The 22,428-nt window shown below is 42.9% G+C and overlaps 1 protein-coding gene across 1 annotated transcript in view; it reads right to left on the reverse strand.

The window, feature by feature from the left end:
- The window catches only part of TRANK1 (tetratricopeptide repeat and ankyrin repeat containing 1), a 116,869-nt gene that overhangs the window by 43,043 nt on the left and 51,398 nt on the right, over window positions 1-22,428 (reverse strand). The window contains exons 5-9 of the mRNA XM_056129092.1: window positions 21,266-21,384; window positions 17,106-17,189; window positions 16,750-16,888; window positions 14,733-14,864; window positions 6,799-6,969 (exon numbers count right to left, since the gene is read on the reverse strand). Coding sequence (XP_055985067.1) covers window positions 6,799-6,969; window positions 14,733-14,864; window positions 16,750-16,888; window positions 17,106-17,189; window positions 21,266-21,384 — 645 coding nt within the window. The remainder of the gene's footprint in view (window positions 1-6,798; window positions 6,970-14,732; window positions 14,865-16,749; window positions 16,889-17,105; window positions 17,190-21,265; window positions 21,385-22,428) is intronic.

Consider the following 22,428-nt stretch of genomic DNA (forward strand, 5'->3'; position numbering starts at 1 on the left):
TCTTGGTCCTGAGGAAAGAGCAACAGCTGACAGAGAAGGGGCATGCGCTGCCATCTGGTGGTGGCTAGGAGTAGTGGGTAAAGAGTTATGTAATCTGGCTTTTCTGCCCGCTGTCATCCTTCCTCATGTGGGCATCCCCTGGCAGCCAATGAGAAATGCAAAATCTTGGATCTTGAACCTGCACAATCAAAATCTGCATTTCAGGTTTCCAGAGGATTCTTGTCCAGGTTAGATATTAGGAAATTGCTTTAGAAAACAGCAGGAAAGTTTAGCAAGCCCCTTGCTTTCCTAAGTTTTATTTCTTACTTAGATGGCAAAGGGAATCAGCACCACTATTACCATCAAAATAGGGCACAGTAAGAACCCAGGGTAAGAACTGCTTTTATCCTTGTCTGTAAATTAGAACTTTCATTCATCAATAGATACAAATCCTTAATCTCCTAAAGGTATTCAGGACCACAGATGAAAGAACCATCAAGTTGAACTCTTGTAAGGAAAAGTTCTAATTTACAGACAAGGATAAAAGCAGTTCTTACTGTGCCCTATTTTGATGGTAACAGAGGTGCTGATTCTCTTTGCCATCTAAGTAAGAAATAAAACTTAGGAAAGCAAGGGGCTTGCTAAACTTTTCTGCTGTTTTCTAAAGCAATTGTTCCTTACAAGAGTTCCTTAGCAATCCTGCATTGCAGCTATTCCCCCAAAATTATCACCATTAATAGGTGACTATAGAGAGTAATGCCCTTATATCTTCATTTTTATGAATGGAGGCTTACCTTTATTCCCTTGGCCCCAGATCTCCCTTCATTTTTCCTGCCAATCTTTTTATCAGTTACTACTGTGGAGAAAAAGATCATGCTGGGTCTAAGTCTAGAAACACTGTCTACTACTGTAACCCACTAGCTTAATTAAATAAAAATAAAGTTAAATAAGGGGCTAGGATGTGGTTCAGTGGTAGAGTAGATGTCTAATATGTGAAATCCTGGGTTCAATCTCCAGCACCACAAACAACAAAAAAGAAGTTAGCAAGAAATATTTCCAGGTGCTCGATAATAGTATGTGACTAGTGTCTACCATATTGAACAGATATAGAATATTTTCATTATTATAGAAAATTACACTGGAGGATGGTACTGGTCTTAAATCTTAACTCTTAAATCTCAATCTTAAAACCTATCTTAACTGAGAATTTCATGTTTGAGCAAGTGGCAAAATCTAAGGGAAGGAAACGTATGCAGACAACCGTGTGGACATCACTGTTTGAAACAAAATTCTGCACAAAGATGAACTCAGAGATCGACTCCCTTACAGGTTCTGTGGCTAGGAGTACTTAGGGAAGTAACTCCACATAACTGTTCCTGGTATCTGTGGTCCTCCTTTTTCTGTTTTCATTGATTTCTTCTGCCTTCTTAAACTCAGCACTTCTTGACAGTCTTCCAATATTCCTCTACAGTGATAAGAAAATCTTTCATGATTAGTGACCTGGAATGGTTTAAAGTAATCAAATATCCAATGAGCCCCATGGACTCTAGGCTTAACCACATCTGCTGCCTTCACAAATGACCCAGTGAGTCTAACAGCAGGCCTGGAATAAGGTGCATCCTTCGCATGTGCACTCTGCTCCAAGTGACTACAGCTGAGGTCTAACATACAGATAGAAGACAGGCTGCAGTTCTACAGAGTCTCCTGCCTCAGTTCTAAAACCTGGGCCACATGTTTATTTGGTGAAGAGAGAAGAAATAAGTGTTAGACCCACATCTGAAAATGAGGCATTTTCAGAATTAGCAGATATTCAAAGATTGCATTTTATCTATGAGAATTTTTGACAAGACCATAAAACAATAAATTCTTAGAATTTCATCATTTAAAGAATCAAATAAAAAAGAAAAATCTGAATAGGCTTATCACTACAACTAAACTGACACAATAAATCAAGATCCTCTCTAAAAACAAAATCCAGGACCAGATGACTTTGCTGGTGAGTTCTATTAAGCATTCAAGGAAAGTGGAATACTATCCTTTACAAACTCTCAAAAAAACTCAAGGGTAGAAAATGCTTTCTAACTTATTTCAACATTACCCAGATTCCCAAACTGGGCAAATCACGCATTCAGGATAGAACTATGGACTAATAATCTCAGATAAACATGGACACAAACATCTTCGACAAAATTTTAGCAAACAAATTCAACATTAAAAGAATCTGAGCCAGAGATACAGTACAGAAGTTAAGGTGCATGTGTCAGACACCTGTTCAATCACCAGCAACCCAGCTGGATCTCTGAGCATTACCAGGAATCACTTTTGTGCAGAGATACAGAAACAGCCCTTGAGAACAGCCAGTTATGACACACACATATGGTTTCCCCATACACACACACACACACACACACACACACAGGATAATAACCAAACCTAAGCAATATCTAGTACAGGGATGGAATTATAGCTCAATATATGCAAGTCAGAAAATGTTGACATATCACAATAAAAGGACAGAAATTATACAATCATTTTGACAGGTTCAGAACAATCACTTGACAAGATCCAAAATTTATTTATGAGCATAAAAAACGCTCAAGGGGGCATAAAGATGGTATGGAAGTAAAGCACTTGTAAGTCTCGCATTCTATTACTTTATATTCCACAAATGAGTGCAATCTTTCTACATCTGTTCCTCTCTTTCTGACTCATTTCACTTAATATATATTCACAGGTATTTCTTGCATCCTAATCTTGCACTAAAGACAATTTAGTAATAGATCATGGTACTCAGGAGTTATTCCCAGCTTGGTGCTAAGGAGTGACCCCTGGCAGTGCTCAGGGGACCATACTCAGTGCCAAGGATCCAACCAGGTAATTTTTAAATAATACTGGAACAGTTTTTTTTAAAGCTCACACAATGGCAGCAACTTTTTCGCCAAAAAAAATTTGTAAAAACATCTGTCATGAAATCCACAGTGATGATGTAGGGACTTGCACAGCCAATTTCACTGCAACACCATTCACAATAACCAAGGCTTGGAAAGAACGCAAGTAACTATCAAGGAAGAAAGGAAGAAGTACACAAAGATGTGAGATATATATATGTATATATGTATATATACACACATGTATGTATATATGTACATATGTACATATGTGTATATATGCAGAAAATTAGTGATGGAGACAGATAGACATAACAGTGAGTGTGGGTTGCCTCACATGTGGCCAACCTGAGTTCAATCCTAGCACCCTGAGTCCTGCCAGGATATGATGTCTTAGCACAGAGTAAGCCCTGAGCATCCTGGTTGTGGCTCAAAAACAAACAAAAAATCCACAGGGATTACCTGAGGAGAAGGTGAAGGAGTAGGTGTGAACTGGCAAAAAGAAGATCAACTCCATGGTGATAGATGGAAACTAGACTTTTGGTAGTGAGTAGCAGATGCTGATTTATAAGACTTTTTATTTTAAACCTGTATAGTGTTATAAATCGGGCTGGAGCGATAGCACAATGGGTAAGGCGTTTGCCTTACAAGCGGCCTACACGGCCAACCCGAGTTCGATTCCTCCGCCCCTCTCGGAGAGCCTGGCAAGCTACCGAGGGTATCTCACCCACACGGCAAAACCTGGCAAGCTCCCCGTGTCGTATTCGATATGCCAAACACAGTAACAACTCTCACAATGTTACTGGGCCCGCTCAAGCAAATCAATGAACAACAGGAAGACAGTGACAATGACAGTGTTATAAATCAACGTTAGTTACTTCAATAAAAAAAAGAAGTATTTTTTAGAAAAAAACAACTAAATAGAAATGAATGGCATAAAAGCTTGTAACCTTAAATACTAAATACATACATAACAAATAACAGTCTAAGAATTTAGATTAGAATTAATAAAAAAAAATTTGCAAGCCATTTCCTACTACTCACTGGACCCATTTTTATAATTTTAAAACCTGGAGATTCACTGGCAAAGATACTTTTGTCTTGGTTTTATGAAAATGGACACTACAGGAACAAGCTTTCAGAAAGCATTTCACTGAATAAATCACTATTTTTCAAAATAATAAAAACTAAAGATTATCTGCCACAGCTTTAAAAGGACATTAGAGCAGATGTTAAGGTGCACATTCTGCATGAGGTAAGCCACAATTTACTCCCTGGTCACCACATGCACCTCCAGGTGCAGCTCTGGAATTTCCTGTGCACCACAGGGGTCACCCTGGTAACCACCAGAACCACAGTGATCCAGCACCTCATCTGCAGTGTCAGGCCCTTGCACTGAATCACCAGCTCATCAGTCAACATTCACAGAGAGGGCCCCCAAGCACTGCTTAAGAGGTTTGGGAAAGTTTCCCTCCACCAAAAAAAAGAAAAAGAAAAAAGGATGGAATCTTTGTCTTGAATGCAGCCAACCAGGGCTCAATTCCCACCTGGCCCCAAGAACATTCCCAGGTGTGGTCCCAGAGAGCATGGCTGGGATGGCCTAAGTAACACTCCTGGCATCACAGGGTCTGAGGAACACAACATCCTGAGGCCCTTGCATTGATCCTGCCTGGCTGGCTTATAACTGCATGGCTTGGGAGATACTTCCTCCCCCCAACCCCCCCCCCCCACACACACACATATACACACAAAGACATCCATAAGTATTTTGCTGCCTGACCTACCATGGAAACAACATAGATCCTTTCAAATCAGTAATTTCAACCCATATGAGGAAATGAGAGGATGTTTGATGAAGAAGAGTCGTTTTAATCTCCCCTACATCAAACTTTCCTGACCCAGGAAATGGAATGATTCTAGTCTGTCCAACTGCTCCTACTCCCACCCCGACACACATTTAACAGGCTGCCTTCAACTTACCACCTACATATCCATTTCATAGAGGAAATATTTCTGGAGAAACACACAGAAATAACTTCAGTAAATGCCAGTTACCATTTATTAAGCACTAGTCAACATGGGCTGGAGCGATAGCACAGCGGGTAGGGCGTTGGCTTTACAAGTGGCCAACATGGCCGACCAGAGTTCGATTCCTCTGCCCCTCTCGGAGAGCCCTGCAAGCTACCGAGAGTATTCGATATGCCAGACATAGTAACAACAAAGTCTCCAATGGAGACGTTACTGGGCCCACTTGAGCAAATCGACGATCAACGGGAGGGCCTTTTTCATAAATATAACTATACAAATATCAGAAGGTAATTAGGGAGAAGCAATAGTAAGAAAGAGTAAGAAATGAATCAACCTCAGATAGAATGAATAATTCAGAGCAAGAGGTCAGACTTTCAAAAAAAATTCTACTATTCTTAAATGCATTCAAGCTATAGGAAAAGTAACATGTAATCAATCAATTCAGAGTATAAAATCAGCAAAGGTAAAACCAGCAAAAGTCTGCTGATTTTACAACGAACAAAAAATTAAAATCTGGGGATCAAATTAAATATCTGGGAAGGAAAAATGGGAATAAGAAACATTAGAAGGTAGAGAGACATGTTATAAATCTAGGAAACTCAATCATCTAACAGTTGTGTCTACAAGCAGAAAAAGACATTTGAGGGGTATAAAATAATAAGATAAGTTTGCAACCACTAAGAATGAATAAGGACCCACACTTAGGACACATCTAGAGAAATTTCAGAACTCTAAACTCTAAAGAAAAAAGAAGGGAAAAATAACTGGCAACAGACAGCAGCCATCGGGGGCTGTAATACAATGAAACAACCACTTCAGAGTTCTGAGGAACAAGGTTTTATGGTACAAGTTATTTTATAAATTTAAGACAGCAAGGACTGTCAAATCTGGGAGAGAAGGCAGCCATTAGATAGATGGTGGCATGTCACTGATTGTGAAACAGTTAGTTTCAAAGGTTTAGACACGTAGGGAAAAACAAAACTTTGAATGGATGAAGAGCAATATCTATACTCAAAGTAATCATGAAGGTAAGATGAAATAAAGGCATTTCAAAACTCCATGAGTCTACTATCCACACCCCCGACCCATGAAGGCAAACTAGCAGAGATTAAAACAAAGCCAGAGACATACGAGAGCACCAGAACTTTAAACAGCACACATGTAGACAGGCATATATGTGTGTACACGCACATATATGCATGTACATATATATTTTGTGTATGCTTAGGTGGGTCCAATTATATGTAGCAATAGCTATAGGAAAAGTAACATGTAATCATACTAGTGAGCAAATGCCATTCACTGGATTTTTACTTTCAGAAACAGTCTGTAGATTATGAATAATGAAGTGTTTTTTAGCAAAGAGAATGTAAATGGCATGAAGAACATTATTAGACAAAATTATCAAGTAAGGCTGACTTGTTGCACTTATTTCTATAGTGTGCTGTCCCAAACAGATTTTAAAAGAATTGAGATTCATTTTATTTTAAATTGTTGGCTACAGTGTTTTTGAGAAGTCATGATTTTGATCTCCACTACTGCCTTATTTTTTTTCTTTTTTTACTGTGTGCATGTACAGAAAAAAAAAATCATCATGCCATCCAAAGGTGGACCTGGTGAAGTTCCCAGAATATCGTAGACACTCTCTCAATATAAATTGCCTCAATCCAGCTTTCAAAAGAAAAAAAGCAATCAAGTTTCCCAAAGACTGGGAGGAGGGGATTCACTACCATCCTCAGATACCAAAAAAAATAAATCTGATTTATACAGAACCAGTTTTAATCCTTCCCACCACACATACACGCGCGCGCGCATACGCACGCACACACACGCGAGCGCACACGCACACACACACACACACACACACACACACTCAAAATACTCATTTCCCTGACAACTGTACCTGATAGGTCCTTAGAACATGCAGCTAGCTTCTCCAAGTGACTGTTGATCTTCTCAATGGCTTTGAAGTTCTTATTCTTCTTCAGGATATCCACAACGGAACGGGACTGTCCGTCTAACAGGGTGGGGTCTGCCCCAAAGCGCAGGAGCATCTGAACACCCTCTGTTTGTCCTAGAGTAGGCCAAAACGACAAGGGGGGGTTGTCATGGTTCCTTCCGTAAGGAGACGTCCCCATGAGTGTGCTTCCTCCCAGTCCCCTGCCTGTGCAGTCCGGGGCCAAGGGAGTGAGACCCCTCTGTTCACGGAACCTGAACCACCAGCCCTGGACCGGCCATCCAACTCCCCGAAGCATGGAGTCCTGCGTGGCGTGGGAAGGACAATAGCTTTTAAGAGGTTCAGAAGTACGCTCCTCTCTACCTTTCTCCCCTCTCCTTGGCAACAAGCAAGGAGAGGGGGGATCTGGTTACTAGGCAACAGTTACAGCTGTAAGGATAACAGCAAGCTGTGACTTCAGATTTCTTTATTCCCTAGAGAGGAAACAGAATATTGTTCCAGAAAAAAAAAGGGGGGACAAGAAAAAGCCTGTCTGGAGACAGGAAAAAAAAGTGTTAATTGAGTCCACATCAGGGTCTTTTTGTGGCCACTGTTTCTATCTTCCAAGGCCCCCCCACAGCCATGCCAGTTCCATTTGCTGCTTTGACGTATCTATTTGCCGAGCATCGAGGTGTCTCTATGGTCACAGATGCAATGCTTTACAGAATGGAACAGAGTATTCCAGGGGTACAAAGATCTATATGGATGCAGTTAAATAAACTAATGCCTGGCCCTCACCTTCCTGACATCAGCTTTCCTAAAGCTCACACCTTGGGCAGGCACCTGGACTCAGGCTATCACTCTGCTCATGGTATTGTTCTTCCCTGTCTTTCCACCTATGTGTGTCCTTCTCCCACTGTGCAAAAGTGGGACCAAACGAAGTCACACTTCTGACCCATCAAGTCTCCCTAGAGACTGATATCTAAGATGGATCCTAAGATACCAGACTGACAGTGTACACCCTCCTTCTCCCAGTTATTCAAATCACTAGTGATACAATGAAATTTTATTACTAGTAGTGAGATTTTGCAAACAGAATTCAAAATCCCAAAACGCTGAGCTTTGGAAGGCAGAATATCAGGGTGGGCCTGACCTAATCACAGGAATATTCCAGAGTGTAGAGAACCAAAGTATGAGAGAGATGTGACGCACAAGAAAATTCTCTCCTGTGGGCTCCAGGCCACAGGCAAGCTGAAAACCCACATGAAAATAAGGTCCTGGATCCTGCCACAAAAGGAACTGGACTCTGTCCAGCCACGCTGCTGGAGAGAGACCAGAGCACAGCTAGGCCTTTCTTGGCATCTGCTCAGAGGCAGGGTAGAAAGTTAGTTCTGTCACCCCAGACTACTTGCCAAGTTGAAGGTGACTTGCCAGATTCTATGAAGAACAGAGACAATGACCACCGGGAACTGCCCCAAAGCAGCTGAGAACTCCCGGCCCCACCTGGAGAAAACAGGCGCTGGTCATGCCTCTCCCAAATGTTTGTCTTTATTTTTACCTACAGAGATTTCCCATATGTTTCTGCTTTGTTGATCATTTCTATAGTAGTAACTTAAGCCATGATTCCATTCAGGGGGAAAAAATTAACCCCTATGGGTCATATAATCATGGAAACTTGTCAAAATTTAAAGTTATATGCGAATTTGCATTCCATAAAAACATCACCAATAAGTCTTGAAAGGAAAAATATATATTGGGACATCCGTTCTTTCAAAACCATGCTAGAAACGGGAGCTACAAAAAGGAATACACATTTACTAGTAGATTTTCATCCACAATTTTTTTAAAATGGGTACTAAAAACCATCACAATGTTCTTTCTATGACACTACATGTCAAGAGGTAATCGTTTTGTTAAAACAACGTGAACACAATCCTAAAATTATCTTTATTTCCATTCAAAGTAACAGATGGAACATTCTACATACATTTTCCCGACATTCTTCACAGGGATAAGGACACAAAATTTGGAGACTACACAAAACTGCACTTTCCCCCCTAACTTTTAACTAATATTCACTTCCACTTTTCCTGAACATCAAACCCCAGTTCCTCCAACCCCATCCCATCATCAAGAAAGCATCGCTTCCCCACAGCAGCCCCAAATGGTCTGAGAGTCAGAACACAACACCTCAGAACACCTCATCTGCTACCACAGACCAAGCCACTGTTTCAGGGAGGGAACTTGGCCAATTAGATAATTCCCTCCTCTGACTCTTACCCTATGGCCCTGCTCCAAGGGTAAACATCTGACCAAAGCCTGGCCAATCAAATAATTCCATTTCTAGCTCTGCCCCACCCCCACTCCAGAGGGCAAACATGTGACCAAGACCAGACCAATCACACCCATTCCGTTCCCTAGCTCTGTCCATTATCCAGTTCTTCAAGGACAAACAACGGGAACAAGATCTGTCCAATCATATCATTCCATCCTCTGGCTCTAGTAATTAGCTTATAGAGGACAGATACACAAATTCAAGTCAGTGACACTCATTCCTAGGGCTTTCCCTGAAATGTTAGAAATTATCCTCTAAAAATGAACTCAATACAGAAAAATCAGAAACAAGCAGGACTAAGAGGTAAGACAGATGCATTTTGTTTAGTTTTGGTTTGTGGAGGCAACACCAACAGTGCTTAGGGTTTTCTCCTGGCTTTATGCTCAGAGATCATCCCAGGGTATGCTCAGAGGACCATATGGGGATCAAATCCAGCCCAGTGGCATGCCAGGTAAGTGCCTTACCCCTATATTATCTATCCAGCCCCTAAGATAGATTCTTACATATAATTTTGGAACACCTGAACCAAATTCTGATATTTTTGAAGTGGTTGAGTAGTGTTTTATTTTGTTTTTAACCAATAGTAATCACTTCCCTTTTTGTGGGGTAGGTGATGAGGAGTTTGAATTATTTTGGATTAGGATACACTTCAAGGCAGGAAAGATAGCTCCATGAGCTGAAGAACATGGTTAATATATAGAAGATGCCAATTCAATCCCTGGCACCACATAGTTCCATCAAGTACAGACCCAGGAAAAATCCCTTAGTACCACTCCCCCCAAATATCAACAAAAGACACAATTATCTTATCATAAGTAAACATTTTATACTAAACAATTTATACTAAACAATAGGGATTTACTGTCATCACCACTATCCATGCCAGAATATTTTCATCTAACAAGAAAGCTTATACACATTAGTAATGATTCCACTACCTTCTCCAGACTCAATAGATATCCTCACTTCGGATAGTTCATATACGTAGGATCATTTAATACACAGAAGTTTGGGCCAATCAAACTCTACAGATTTTTTTTTGGGCTAGGTTTATCCACCTAGTGGCATGTATCAATGTCTGACTACTTTTTCGTGGCTGAATAATCACAGATCACAGATCAGAGATCATCCTGTTATTCGTCGATTGCCTCGAGCAGGCCCCAGTAACGTCTCCTTCATCCTAGCCCTGAGATTATATTCAAGGCTCTTTAGGAGAATGAGACCCATCATTGTTACTGGTATTTGGCATATTGGGTACGCCACGGGGAGTTTGCCAGACTCTGCCGTGTGGGCAGGCTACATTCGGTAGCCTGCCAGTTTGTCAAAGTAGGAATGAGATGTCATAATAAGATGTCGCGGCCGCGCGGTTCTGGGAGCTGGTTAATAATAATCTGAATAATAATCCAGTGACTAATAATCCAGTGAATGGCTATACCACATTTTTTCCCGATTTGTTAATCAATGGAGATTTGGTTATTTCCACTGTGGAGGACATTATGAATGTTTCTGTGAACATTTCAACATACAGGTTTTGTTCCAAGTAATGCTGCTGAATCATATGGTAACTTTTTTTGGAGTCATGCCAAGTGGTTCTCAAGGTTTACTCCTGGCTTTACTCAGGTATCACTCTTGGTGGGACTTGGGAGACCATATAGGATGCCAGTGATCAAATCTAAGTTGGCCATGTGCAACACAAATGCCTTACCTGTATACTATCTCTCGGACTCCCATATTTTAACTTTATTGAGTGTCAGAACTTTTCCAAAGTAGATCTGTCATTTTTATTCCTTTCATTTTTTATATTTACCAGTCATGTCAATTCTTCTACATCCTTACTGCAATCTTAAATACACAACTAACTTTATTTTAGTTATCTTTGTTGGAAGCATACTTTGAATTCTCTTAAACAAGTTCTCTAAATGGTGATTAAAAGAAGCCTGTAGTACACGAAGCACTGCACTGTCCACTGTCCTCCAGTTGTTCATCAATTTGCTCGAGCGGGCAACAGTAATGTCTCCATTTGGAGCCTTGTTGTTACTGTTTTTGATCGAATACGTCACGGGGAACTTGCCAGGCTCTGCCATGCAGGCGGAATACTCTCAGTATCTTGCCGGGCTCTCCAAGAGGGATGGAGGAACCAAACCCTGGTTGGCCGTGTGCAAGGCAAACACCCTACCTGCTGTGCTATCTCTCCAGCTCACAAAAAAAAGGTACATGAAAAGCAAAGAAACCAATAGGATAAGGGAATAAAGTCAAGAAATTAGTAGCATCTCAAATTCTTGATGTCACAACAGATTTTGGGGGGTTTTGATTCTCAGGACTTACTCCTAGCTCTCTGTTCGGAAGTCAATCCTGGTGGTACTCAGGAATCCATATTTGGTGCTGGGGATCAAATCAAAATTGCTCACATACAAGGCATGTACCTCGGTCCCTTACTAGCTCTCTGGCCCTACAACAGATTTATTTGAATAAATGATGCTGAGATAAATAATAGGTGGCTATTTGGGAAAAGATAAAACTAGATCCTTAAAATCATCTCCAAGGAAGCAAGGAAAAATGATGGTGGGATCACGATCACGATCATCCTGTTGTTCGTCCATTTCCTCGAGCAGGCACCAGTAACGTCTCCTTCTTCCTAGCCCTGAGATTTTAAAAGAGCCATTTCGATGCTCTTTCAGGATTACGAGAATGAGACCCATCATTGTTACTGGTATTTGGCATATTGAGTACGACATGGGAAGTTTGCTAGACTCTGCTGTGTGGGCAGTATACTTTTGGTAGCCTGCCAGGTTCTCCAAAGAAAAAATAAGATAGTAAGATGTCCGGGAGCTGGGTTTTATAGTCTCTGCATCTTGGCCGTTGAACCAACCTGGTGCTGGTGGCAGCTGGTGGGTGTGACACCTACCTACTGGAAGATGGGGGGTCTGGTTGGAGAAGGCCCAATCCCAATCCGAGTAGGCTTGGAGACCTCAATCCTGGGACCCGCATGCCTGGGTTCCTCTGCCAGTTCTTTCATGCATGAGGCCCGTCCGGACGTGTGGAGGGTGGTTCCAGCATGGCCGTGGCTGGCTCCAGAGGTCCTCAGCTGCTGGGGCTCTGCTTGGAGCGGCGGGGGGGGGGAGGGGGGGGAGGAGAGAAACTTAACCCTCCCCCCTCCAAGGGGCCCTGGTGAGGACAGCCAGGCGCGGGGGCAGGAGACTGCGCTGTTCTGATGTGTTGGATAAATGGGTTAAATTAACTATATTAATAAAACTAGTTTTACCTATTTTGCTTTGCTTTTTTAGTTTGTAGACTAGGAAATTGTAAAACTGTATACATGATTATCATAAGGTTTGATTTGAACCACATTGGTTAAAATGTCAGGAAATGGAATGCTTGCCAAGTTATCAATACTTACAGTTAATATCCACAGCACAGGAGATATATGAAATACACATCATTTAGGACCAGAGATATAGTACAGCAGTAAAACGCCTTGCATAGTGCAAGCTGGGTTCAATCCTTAGGACCACATATGGTCGTCTGAATACCTAGGAGTGATCCCTGAGCACAGAGTCAGGAGTAAACCCTGAACACTACTGAATATGGCCCCAAAGTTAAATATGAAACAAAAAAACACTTTACTCATCCTCAAACCATCAAGCATTTCAGAAAACCTATAATTTCTTTGCAAACCAAAGATTTCTGCCTGGAAATACATTTTCTTGAGTATTTTCAGCATAGAGATGTGTAAGGAGGACAGAATGACTGGAGGCTTAAATTTAAACTATAAATCACTAGGCTAATAATAACTTTAGCATGGTCCCTGCATTTAGTTCATCCCAGTCCTTAAGACTCAACTTTCAAATGTCCTGAGTATCTGTGAGTTCATACACAAATATGACCATTATTAAAACCTAAATTAATCAGGGGTCATATAAAATTACTATGTGGGAAAATATGGGAGAATGTAGGAGTTCAGTGTTGGATTCTAAGTATCATGAGGGAAGGACCAAGTTTGTTGTCTGGTTCACACAGGGTAAAGCACATGTCTAAGGCTCTGAGTTTGATCCCTGGCCCAGGATAAAATACACAAATTTATAATAAACATCTTAAAAACAAACCCATCAATTTATAATTATACTATATTTTGTTACTGGTATTTGGCATATTGGGTACACCACAGGTAGTTTGCCAGACTCTGCCGTGTGGGCAGGTTACATTCGGTAGCCTGCCAGTTTGTCCAAAGTAGGTAACCTGCCAGTTTGTCCATTGTGTTCCCTTAACGATGTCAGTCACAGATGCTCCCATATATGAAAGGTACAAGAACAGGCAAGTCAATAGACACTTAAAGTTGATCCGTGGTAGCTTGGAAGGAATAGGAGGAAGTGGGGAATAACTGCTAATGGATTTGAAGTTTCTTTGGGGGAAATTAAAAATGTTCTACAATTGACTGCAGTGGTGGCCAATCAACTATGAATTTACTGAAAAAGCAGTGTACTCAGTTGTGTGCCATAAAAATTGTATGTCAAGAAGACTCAAAAATTACTAATTAATTAGTAATAACCAAGTCTGTAGAAAATCATTTCTCTGGTTTTCCGAGCATTCAAGTCCCAGGACCCAGCTCAGACAACAATGGCATTGGAGAGCCAGACATCACCGCGCTCCTCCTGGAACAGGTTGGAAAGAACTGCAGCTCCCTAGGGGACTCACTGGACTCGAGGCTCCTAAATGGGAGCCTTCTAGCTTTGAGCCTCCCTTTTTTGTTCATCTGCTTTCTTATTTTATTTTTACATCCAGACTTCCATGACCTTTTGTCACTGGGAAATGATGGTGCCGGAGGCAGGGATGATGGTTCCAGACTACAGGCACGTAAGACGCCTTGCATAGTGCAAGCTGGGTTCAAGCTGCCCATCACACTCCATCATCCCCACCACCACCACGACCTGCCACTGGAGGCCGAGTGGCCACTACCATTTATCCTCAGAGCAACCTAAATTTTTTTAGAAAAAAAAATTTTTCTTTATCGAAAGTAGCAAAGACTTAGAGCCCTGAGAACTCCGGGGTGGGGGCGGGGGGGGAGGGGAGACACAGAGAACCACATAGAAGTAGAGTGGTCTTCTTGTTTCAACAGCTAACTGGGCAGTCTTCGTCAAAAGAACTGGCTCCTCTTTACTCTCCCTCATGGCCCATGTGGAACTTGGGAATATGGGAGAATGTGGGAGTTCAGTGTTGGATTCTAAGTATCATGAAGGTAGGACCAAGTTTTTGTTGTCTGGTTCACACTTTACCCCCGGTGACTCACACAGATTTAGCACAAACTAAAGCAGGTGGAGCCGACAGAGGGAACGAATGTAGCCTGAGAATCACATCCTTTATTCACCGCCCCCCACCCCCACGATTCAGTTTAAGGCCAAGAAAGCACAAGGGGGCCCAGCAATACTTCCCTCACCTCACACCTGTGCACACAGCCAGTGATGTCTGATTCACAGCAAAGCATGATCCCCATGGAAGGAAACACAGAAAGCACAGTGGCCCCTGTGTCCATCCCCTAGCCACACACCCTCCATCAAGGTGCTGCACTTACGCTTAAGTAGGTGCCCTGGGGCGTGGGTGGCCACCATATGCAGGACAGTGCAGCCATCTTCATCCTTCTGGTTGATGCGGCCTTTCCACTCGGGCTTGTGATCCATGAGCCACCTGAAAAGATGGTTTTCCCCTAGAGGGAATTAAAATGAGCAACTGGTGTTATTGTCTCCAGGAAGAAAAGCAGCAGAGCAAGTCCATGTGCGCTCAACTGAGGGTGACCAGATATCCTGGGCAGAGCCCAAGACAGGATCCTTGATATATTGGGGGGAGGAAAATGAGGACATAGAGTGAGAAAAACAGGACCTGGGAAGAAGCCAGACAAGGGAGTGGGGTCAGCCAGTACTCCGGGTGCAGCGGAGCGAGACTGCGTCACAGATTGGAGCAGAGCACAGAGAACTTGGGAGTGACAGATCTTGGGAGTGACAGAACTTGGGAGTGACCCGCTGAGCGTCAGGAGTGGCAACTCGGCCTCAGGGAGGCAGGAGGAAGGGGAAAGAGGGATGGGGTGAGGAGGGAACTTGACAGGGAGCCTTTCTGGAAGTGGTGTTCTACTGGTAAAAAGAAATTCTCTTAGAGGGCACAGCAGGTTTACAGTAGAATGGGTATCCTGAGCATGGTGAAGAGAGCCTGGACAGGTCACTAACTGTGCCCAGGTCAGCAGTCAAATCAGAATCTCTGGCTGGATCACCATGCTACACCACTGTCAATAGGACCATATATTAAAATCTGTTTCCCAGACTCCTTTCTTGCAGCTTTTAGATCAAAAGGATTTGGCCTATTGGCTCCCTTTCAGAAAGAAAAATATATATATATCACTAGCACCCAAGATATCTTCTTTAAGTAACAAGCAAAAACTGCTGCACCCAAGGTTACTGGCATCGCCCTGGATTGTTCTAGCAGCCCTCGCTCTGGTGTGGGGGTTGGCATTATCACCCACTTTGGGAGACAATGTTCCAGTAGGAGAACTTTTGCATCAACTCCATGAATACCGTTTGTCATCAAATTTCGGTTTCCTCTGAGAAACATACCCAGGACGCTTGAAGACCGGCTCTTCCCAATACCTGCCTGTACTCCCAGGAACTAACTTAAAGATCAGACACAATGAAGAACCATGACTTGCACAACTGCAGATACACTTCTCTGGGGTCCAGCCTCCTACTGTGAAAGTGGGAGGAATGAATAAGATTGCCTTTAATCATATTTGTTTAGAATTTAAAAAATGAATAAAATCTCTCATAAGGTCCCCAATACAGTATGGGAAAAGTATAGTCTACAACAGAACAAATTTGCCTGAAGTCAAGGGGGGGTCTGGATCTCCAAGCCACTGCCACACTCCTGCCCTCTGGCAGTGTGGACAAGTGTTGTGGCCTCCTCCAGATATAAAACAATGCCACAGTGATGCCATATATACTTGGTGGGGAAAAAAAATCTTCTGTCCAAAGTGGAAGTGTTTGTGTATGTATGAGAACATGTATGTGTGTATTAATGATAAACTTTAAAATATTTTTTAAAAATTTAAATCCTATAGCAATGCAACAAAGATTTAAGAAAAATAATAATTTAATGAAAATTGGAGTCCTCTGAAAGAATCACAAGCAAACTGTGTCAGCAATAGCCAGTACTTCCGAGAGATTCATCCCCTCCCCCTAACCCTCCACATAGGGTGGTCCTCCGGGATAGCAAAAGAACCTGACCAAACTGAGGTGAAAAACCAGAGCTGCCTTTACCCCCAGTTTCTGTGGAGCTCTGTTAGGCAAAGGTTACCAGTTGTCAATCCCCTCCAGAGGTCCTATTTGCAAGGATCCCATCACTACTAGGTCCCAAGAATCACGAAAATGAGGGCTACTTCCCTGCTGCCTGCATACGTCTGAATAATCAAAGTATCCAAATGGTCAAATAACTTTAAATATTCTGCATTCCAGTGGTCATGCTTGGTTTCACTCGAGCTCAGCAGATTCCCAGAACTGGGAACTGGAAAGGCAGCCTGGAGGGTGAGTGGCTGGGGAAACACTCACTTGCTTGGATACAGAGTCGCATGAGAGCATGAAGCGGGTATGGTCCTATACTCTCAATACTTGCACCAATGGAGATGAGCCACTGGACTAACTTGGGAACCTGCTCCATTTTCTCATACAGTCCAATGAAGGCATATTTCTAGGAAAAAAATACACACACATACATAAGAATTATGGAAGTCACTATATCAACAGGACGTGTCAAATTCCTTCACACACAAAGCACAGAATTAGTAAAACCTGAATTCTTTGTGGCGAATACCTAAGACTATTAAAAATAATAAGTGGTAAGGCAGGTAAAGTGGAAGGTACCTGAGTGTCCCGAATTGAAACTATACTTCAAGAAGTCACCTTACCTCAAAGAGACTTTTCAGTGACAACTCTGGGACATGGATATTTTTCGGCAGTCGATCTTTTTTTGCTGAGAGAAGTAGAAATGACTGATGAGAGAGAAGGGAAAAAATGTTAGAAACTGATGCTCCCATATAAGTTATTACAGTCAGGATTGTCTTAATTTTTAAAACAAAACACCCGTTCACGTCTCTCCTTTTTTCCAAGTTACTGGCCTAGCTTTTCCGCCTGACCCATGATGACCAAAGTATCTCTGTCAAGCGAACTTCCTGTTCTTGCTGAAACCTAAGCGCTCTCCATATTTCCTAAGAGTCCACTGAGGACAGATACAGTTCGTGTCAAGTCATACTGCAGAGAGTAAAGAAGCACCGGGTACCCAAGTACAGCCCTGCAAGGTTCTTAAAGCTTGGCAAGCAGAAGATTCTAAGCTTCTCAGATATCCCATTCCAATCACTCCTTTAGGCACTTCAGGGAGGCACAAGATCTATATATTCTTGGCTCTATTACCCTCTTGAGTGTGCTGAAACCAGTTTCTCTCAGCTAGTAAGAGCTAACCATGCATTTCTTCCAAGCCCATGCAGTGTGGTTACATTCAGAACTAGAAACCAGCTATTGTGAGAGTATTTACACTTCAGGAACAGAAAATAAAACAGAAAAGTACTTTTTTGTGAGGGGGGCAAGGTTGGCCCATATCAGGAGGAGCTTACTCTTGGCTCCATGTCCACAATCACTCCAGGCTGTCTTGGGGCACCATATGCTGTGCTGGGGATGAAACTAGGGCTGGCCTCATTCGAGGCAAGGCCTTAACCCCTGTACTATCTCTCCTGTCTATATTCCCCCCTGCCCAGCACACATTGTTGACCTTACCTAAAATTGTTAAAGAAACTGATCAGCAATTTTTCCCAGATCACACAAACTGTACAAACAGCACAAGAAGCTTCTATTGAGATGTCCAAGTAACAGCTTCAGCTTTCAGAGAGCCAGGCTCCAGATCCTTCTCAGAACAAACTTCCCTCATGTCTGCTCTTGCCAGGGAACATGGCAGGGGCAGAATGAACCTCTAGTCATAGGCTGCTTCCAGGTTCTTGCAGTTTGTCAGTTATTTTTAATTCCTCACCCTAAAAATGTCCAATTGCCCCAACTCAATTCTGACAACACCTCTAGGGTTCTAACAATTCTGATGGCTGGTCTGACTTTTTTTTTTTTAAACCAAGATGCCCCTATCTCCAGTAAAGGCCCTCCCGTTGATCATCGATTTGCTCGAGCAGGCCCAGTAACGTCTCCATTGGAGACTTTGTTGTTACTGTGTCTGGCATATCGAATACGTCACGGGGAGCTTGCCAGGCTCTGCTGTGCGGGCGAGATACTCTCGGTAGCTTGCCGGGCTCTCCGAGAGGGGTGGAGGAATCGAACTCGGGTCGGCCATGTTGGCTGCGTGCAAGGCAAACGCCCTACCACTGTGCTATCGCTCCAGTCCATATCTCTAGTATGTGAGAAAAATCTGGCCCCACCGCTGGCAGGATATCTGACTCGCCACCTAGATTGGATTCCTAGGACTCTTTTGAGCAGCTGCTATCAGGACTTCTTAGCATGGGAATAAGCTGCAAGGAGCCCATGGCTTGACTTGAGAGGGATTTCCCATGATCCCCCTAGAACTACACCCAAAACTATATATGCATGCAGAGAAAGTCCTACCACTAGATCCTCGTGGAACCCACTACCTTTCCGAAAAGATCACTGAGGCTGCTCTTGTGTTGGGAGACTTCTCTGGACTGCCAGCTTTGGGAAACCCTTTATAACTGAAGTCCCAGACTTCACTGCCCTATTCTCATGAGTGCTTATAAACTAGTCTCAGAAACGGTTATTGGTCACTTACCATATGCCTGCCATTATGAAACTCCTTTACTGTAGTGCCTTGCACATTATATACCCTCCACAAATATTAGTTGCTATTATTATTGGCTGGAGCGATAGCACCGCGGGTAGGGCATTTGTCTTGCATGCAGCTGAACCGGGTTCGATTCCTCCGTTCTTCCCGGAAAGCCTGACAAGCTACCGAGAGTATTCTGCCTACACGGCAGACCCTGGCAAGCTCTCCGTGACGTATTCAATATGCCAAACACAGTAACAAGGCTCACAATGGAGATGTTATTGGTGCCAGTTGAGCAAATTGATGAACAACAGGAGGACAGTACTACAGTGCTATTATTATTAGATGCTCACGTTCCATTCTTTTAAATCCTCACCAAGACACCAAAGGGTAATTTTTAACCTGAAACTCACAGATGAAGAAGTGAGATTCAGCAAGAAGAAATTAGTCGGAAATAATAAGTGGAGAATTATGAGTGAAGGAGACAACCCTGAGACAGGGAACTCAGACTCCTCAGTCCACTCTCAGCTCCATTCTCTGGACTTCTGGCTCTGGGTACCATTCAGCTGCTAACCATAGAGTTAGCAGTTCTGTAAAACGCTCCAGAAACCACTTGAGAAGCTCAAGCAAGTCACCTGGGTACAGAACACCAAATGTGATTTAAAAAGAGGATTATGGGGGGTATGGTGCCACTAGCAGGTCAATCTGTACCTGTGAGCCGAGTCCATCAGCAGCCTGATGGTGCCTTCAGACTTCCAGATACCACAAAATTGCTGCTGTGCTTTTGGCCAGACCCCAAAAACTTGGGGAAAAGTTTACCAAGAAAGTAAATGGCCAAAAGTTAGGTTATGTGGGAAACACACCCACAAACCACCTTTGGCTCAGCTATATAATTGGAGGCATGGACTCTCTGGTTCCTGACAGAACTGCTTAATGGCCATGATCCCAGAGACTCAGAAACAAATCTCAAAACCCGGCAGCTTTTGGCAGAAATGCATCCGGTCCCTGCAGTAGGTGCTGTGCCAACCCAGGCGGGAACTGGTTTCGTTCCTTGGCCTGTTCCCCCTGGCAGCCCGGTGGCCGCCATCCTCCACAGGCCACTGGACAGTCAGGTTTGGGCCCGCAGTGACAAGACACACAGGGCCTACCGGGATGGGGTGGAACCGGTCCTGTTCTCCCCACCCCAATGAGACCCCAAGTCATCGCCCACGAATGGCCTTTCTGGCTCCTGATCAAGCTGTTTAACGGCCATGATCCCAGAGACTCAGAAACAATTCTTGAAACCCAGAGGCTTTTGGCAGAAATGCGCCCAGACCATGCAGTAGGTTACTGTCACCAGGTCTCCCCAGGGAGGAAAGGGTGTTGTCCCTCTGCTTGCTTCCCCCTGGTGGCTCGGTGGCCATCATCCTCCAGAGGCCACTGGACAGTCAGGTTTGGGCCCGCAGTGACGAGACACGCAGGGCCTCACAGGATGGGGGTGGAGCCGGTCCTGTCCTCCCCACCGCAACGAGACTCCAAGTCATCGCCCACGAACAGCCTTTCTGGGTCCTATCAAGCTGCTTAACGGCCATGATCCCAGAGACTCGGGAGCAAATCTCGGAACCCAGCAGGTTTTGGCAGAAACTCCTCCAGATTTAAGTGTTAAAATTTCGGAATTTCAAAATCCGCAGCCACGCGACATCATATGTTATTCATAACCAACAATAGAAAACAAATTGTCTACTGTTGCCTTTTCAGCAGATCTGAGTGTTGGGATAAAATCCCAAATAATAATGGTGGGTCTGGTGTCAAAATATTGAATGTGATCAAAGTAGAGAGAGAGTAATGTGGAAATCATCTGCCCCACAGGTAGGGGAAGGGTGTGGGGTGGGGGTATACTGGGGTTGTTGGGGTGGAGAATGGGCACTGGTGAAGGTATAGGTGTTTCATTGTATGACCAAGAATTAGACCCGAAAGCTTTGTAACTGCTCTCACGGTGATTCAATAAATAAAATTATAAAAAATGGAAAAAAATAAAATAAAAAGAGGATTATGACAATAAACAGCCATCAGCATCTGAACTTTATGGTTATAGACAACAGAAACAGAGCAAGGCATGAGGTCACCATGGAGCCGTTTTTTCTACTTCAGAAATAACTGGAAACTAGCTAATGAATATACACCCCCAATTTTCCATCCTTAATGTTATAATTTTAAAAGTTGTGTCAATAAGATAAACAATCTATAATCCCCCAGTGACAACAGAAAGAAATCATTTAATAAAGGATTAAATGAGAACTGTCTCTTTTTACTTACATGCCATAATCCTTTCTTTGCCAGTTTTTCTATTATGAACTGCCACATTTCCGTTGAGAAGCCAATAGTGAAAATACGATCAAAGCAGGGCAAGAAACTTTGCAAAATAACAGGATCAGCTGAAAGAAAGTTCAATAAATTAGGAATTTTAGGCCCTCCCGTTGATCATCGATTTGCTCGAGCGGGCCCAGTAACGTCTCCATTGGAGACTTTGTTGTTACTGTGTCTGGCATATCGAATACTCTCGGTAGCTTGCCGGGCTCTCCGAGAGGGGCGGAGGAATCGAACTCGGGTCGGCCATGTTGGCTGCGTGCAAGGCAAACGCCCTCCCCGATGTGCTATCGCTCCAGCCCCCCTCCTAAAAATATAATAGGAATTTTAAGTTGGAGAAAAAACTAGAATATTTGGAGAAAGACCCTCCACTGAGTCCTCACACATCAGTAAGGAAGGCACTTTCAAGGCTGGACTCTGATCGAACTGATTCAAGTGGCAACCATTTTACGTTCAGCCCCAAATCAATCTCTTAGCAAAGAGCTAAGCAGGACAACATCCACTAAAAAAACATTTAGTTTTCTATGTGACAAGCCCCATAACACATGCTTCAGTTAATCCTCAAACCAGCCACGAAGACAGTGCTTATTATCTTCATTTGCACAGGAGAAAACGAATGCTTTAGGAATGTTTCAATTCACTTTCCTTTAAAAAAGATGACAAATGTGATTTTTCACCCAAAAGATGAGAATCTATTACAAATGAGGCCAGCCTCCATGGAACTCCTGTAGCAAGTTCAAGACTGGAATCCATATCTGAGAATTTTTTAATTCAGAAATGCATTCTTTTAACCTAGTGGCCTGTCAATCAACTGCATCTCTCGATTCTGAAACCATATTCCCCAAATTCCTGGATGAGAACATACAAGATAAAATGACAGAGTAGCATTGTACCTTTTCTAGAGTTATCAATTCCCCCTCCACAAATTTGTATGTATCTGACATATATATACAAATATATATATGTATGTATGTATAGAGAATTACCAGAAAAGAATTATTTAAAATTTAGAAATTAGGCCACTCTCCAAATAGTGCTGCAGTACCTAAAATATCTTCCTAACTACCCACCTCAGAATGCAACTGACTGAAGGCTGTCTAGATATGGAGGGG

This window comes from Sorex fumeus, unplaced genomic scaffold, assembly GCF_029834395.1.
Source record: "Sorex fumeus unplaced genomic scaffold, SorFum_2.1 ptg000072l, whole genome shotgun sequence".
Lineage (NCBI taxonomy): Eukaryota > Metazoa > Chordata > Mammalia > Eulipotyphla > Soricidae > Sorex > Sorex fumeus.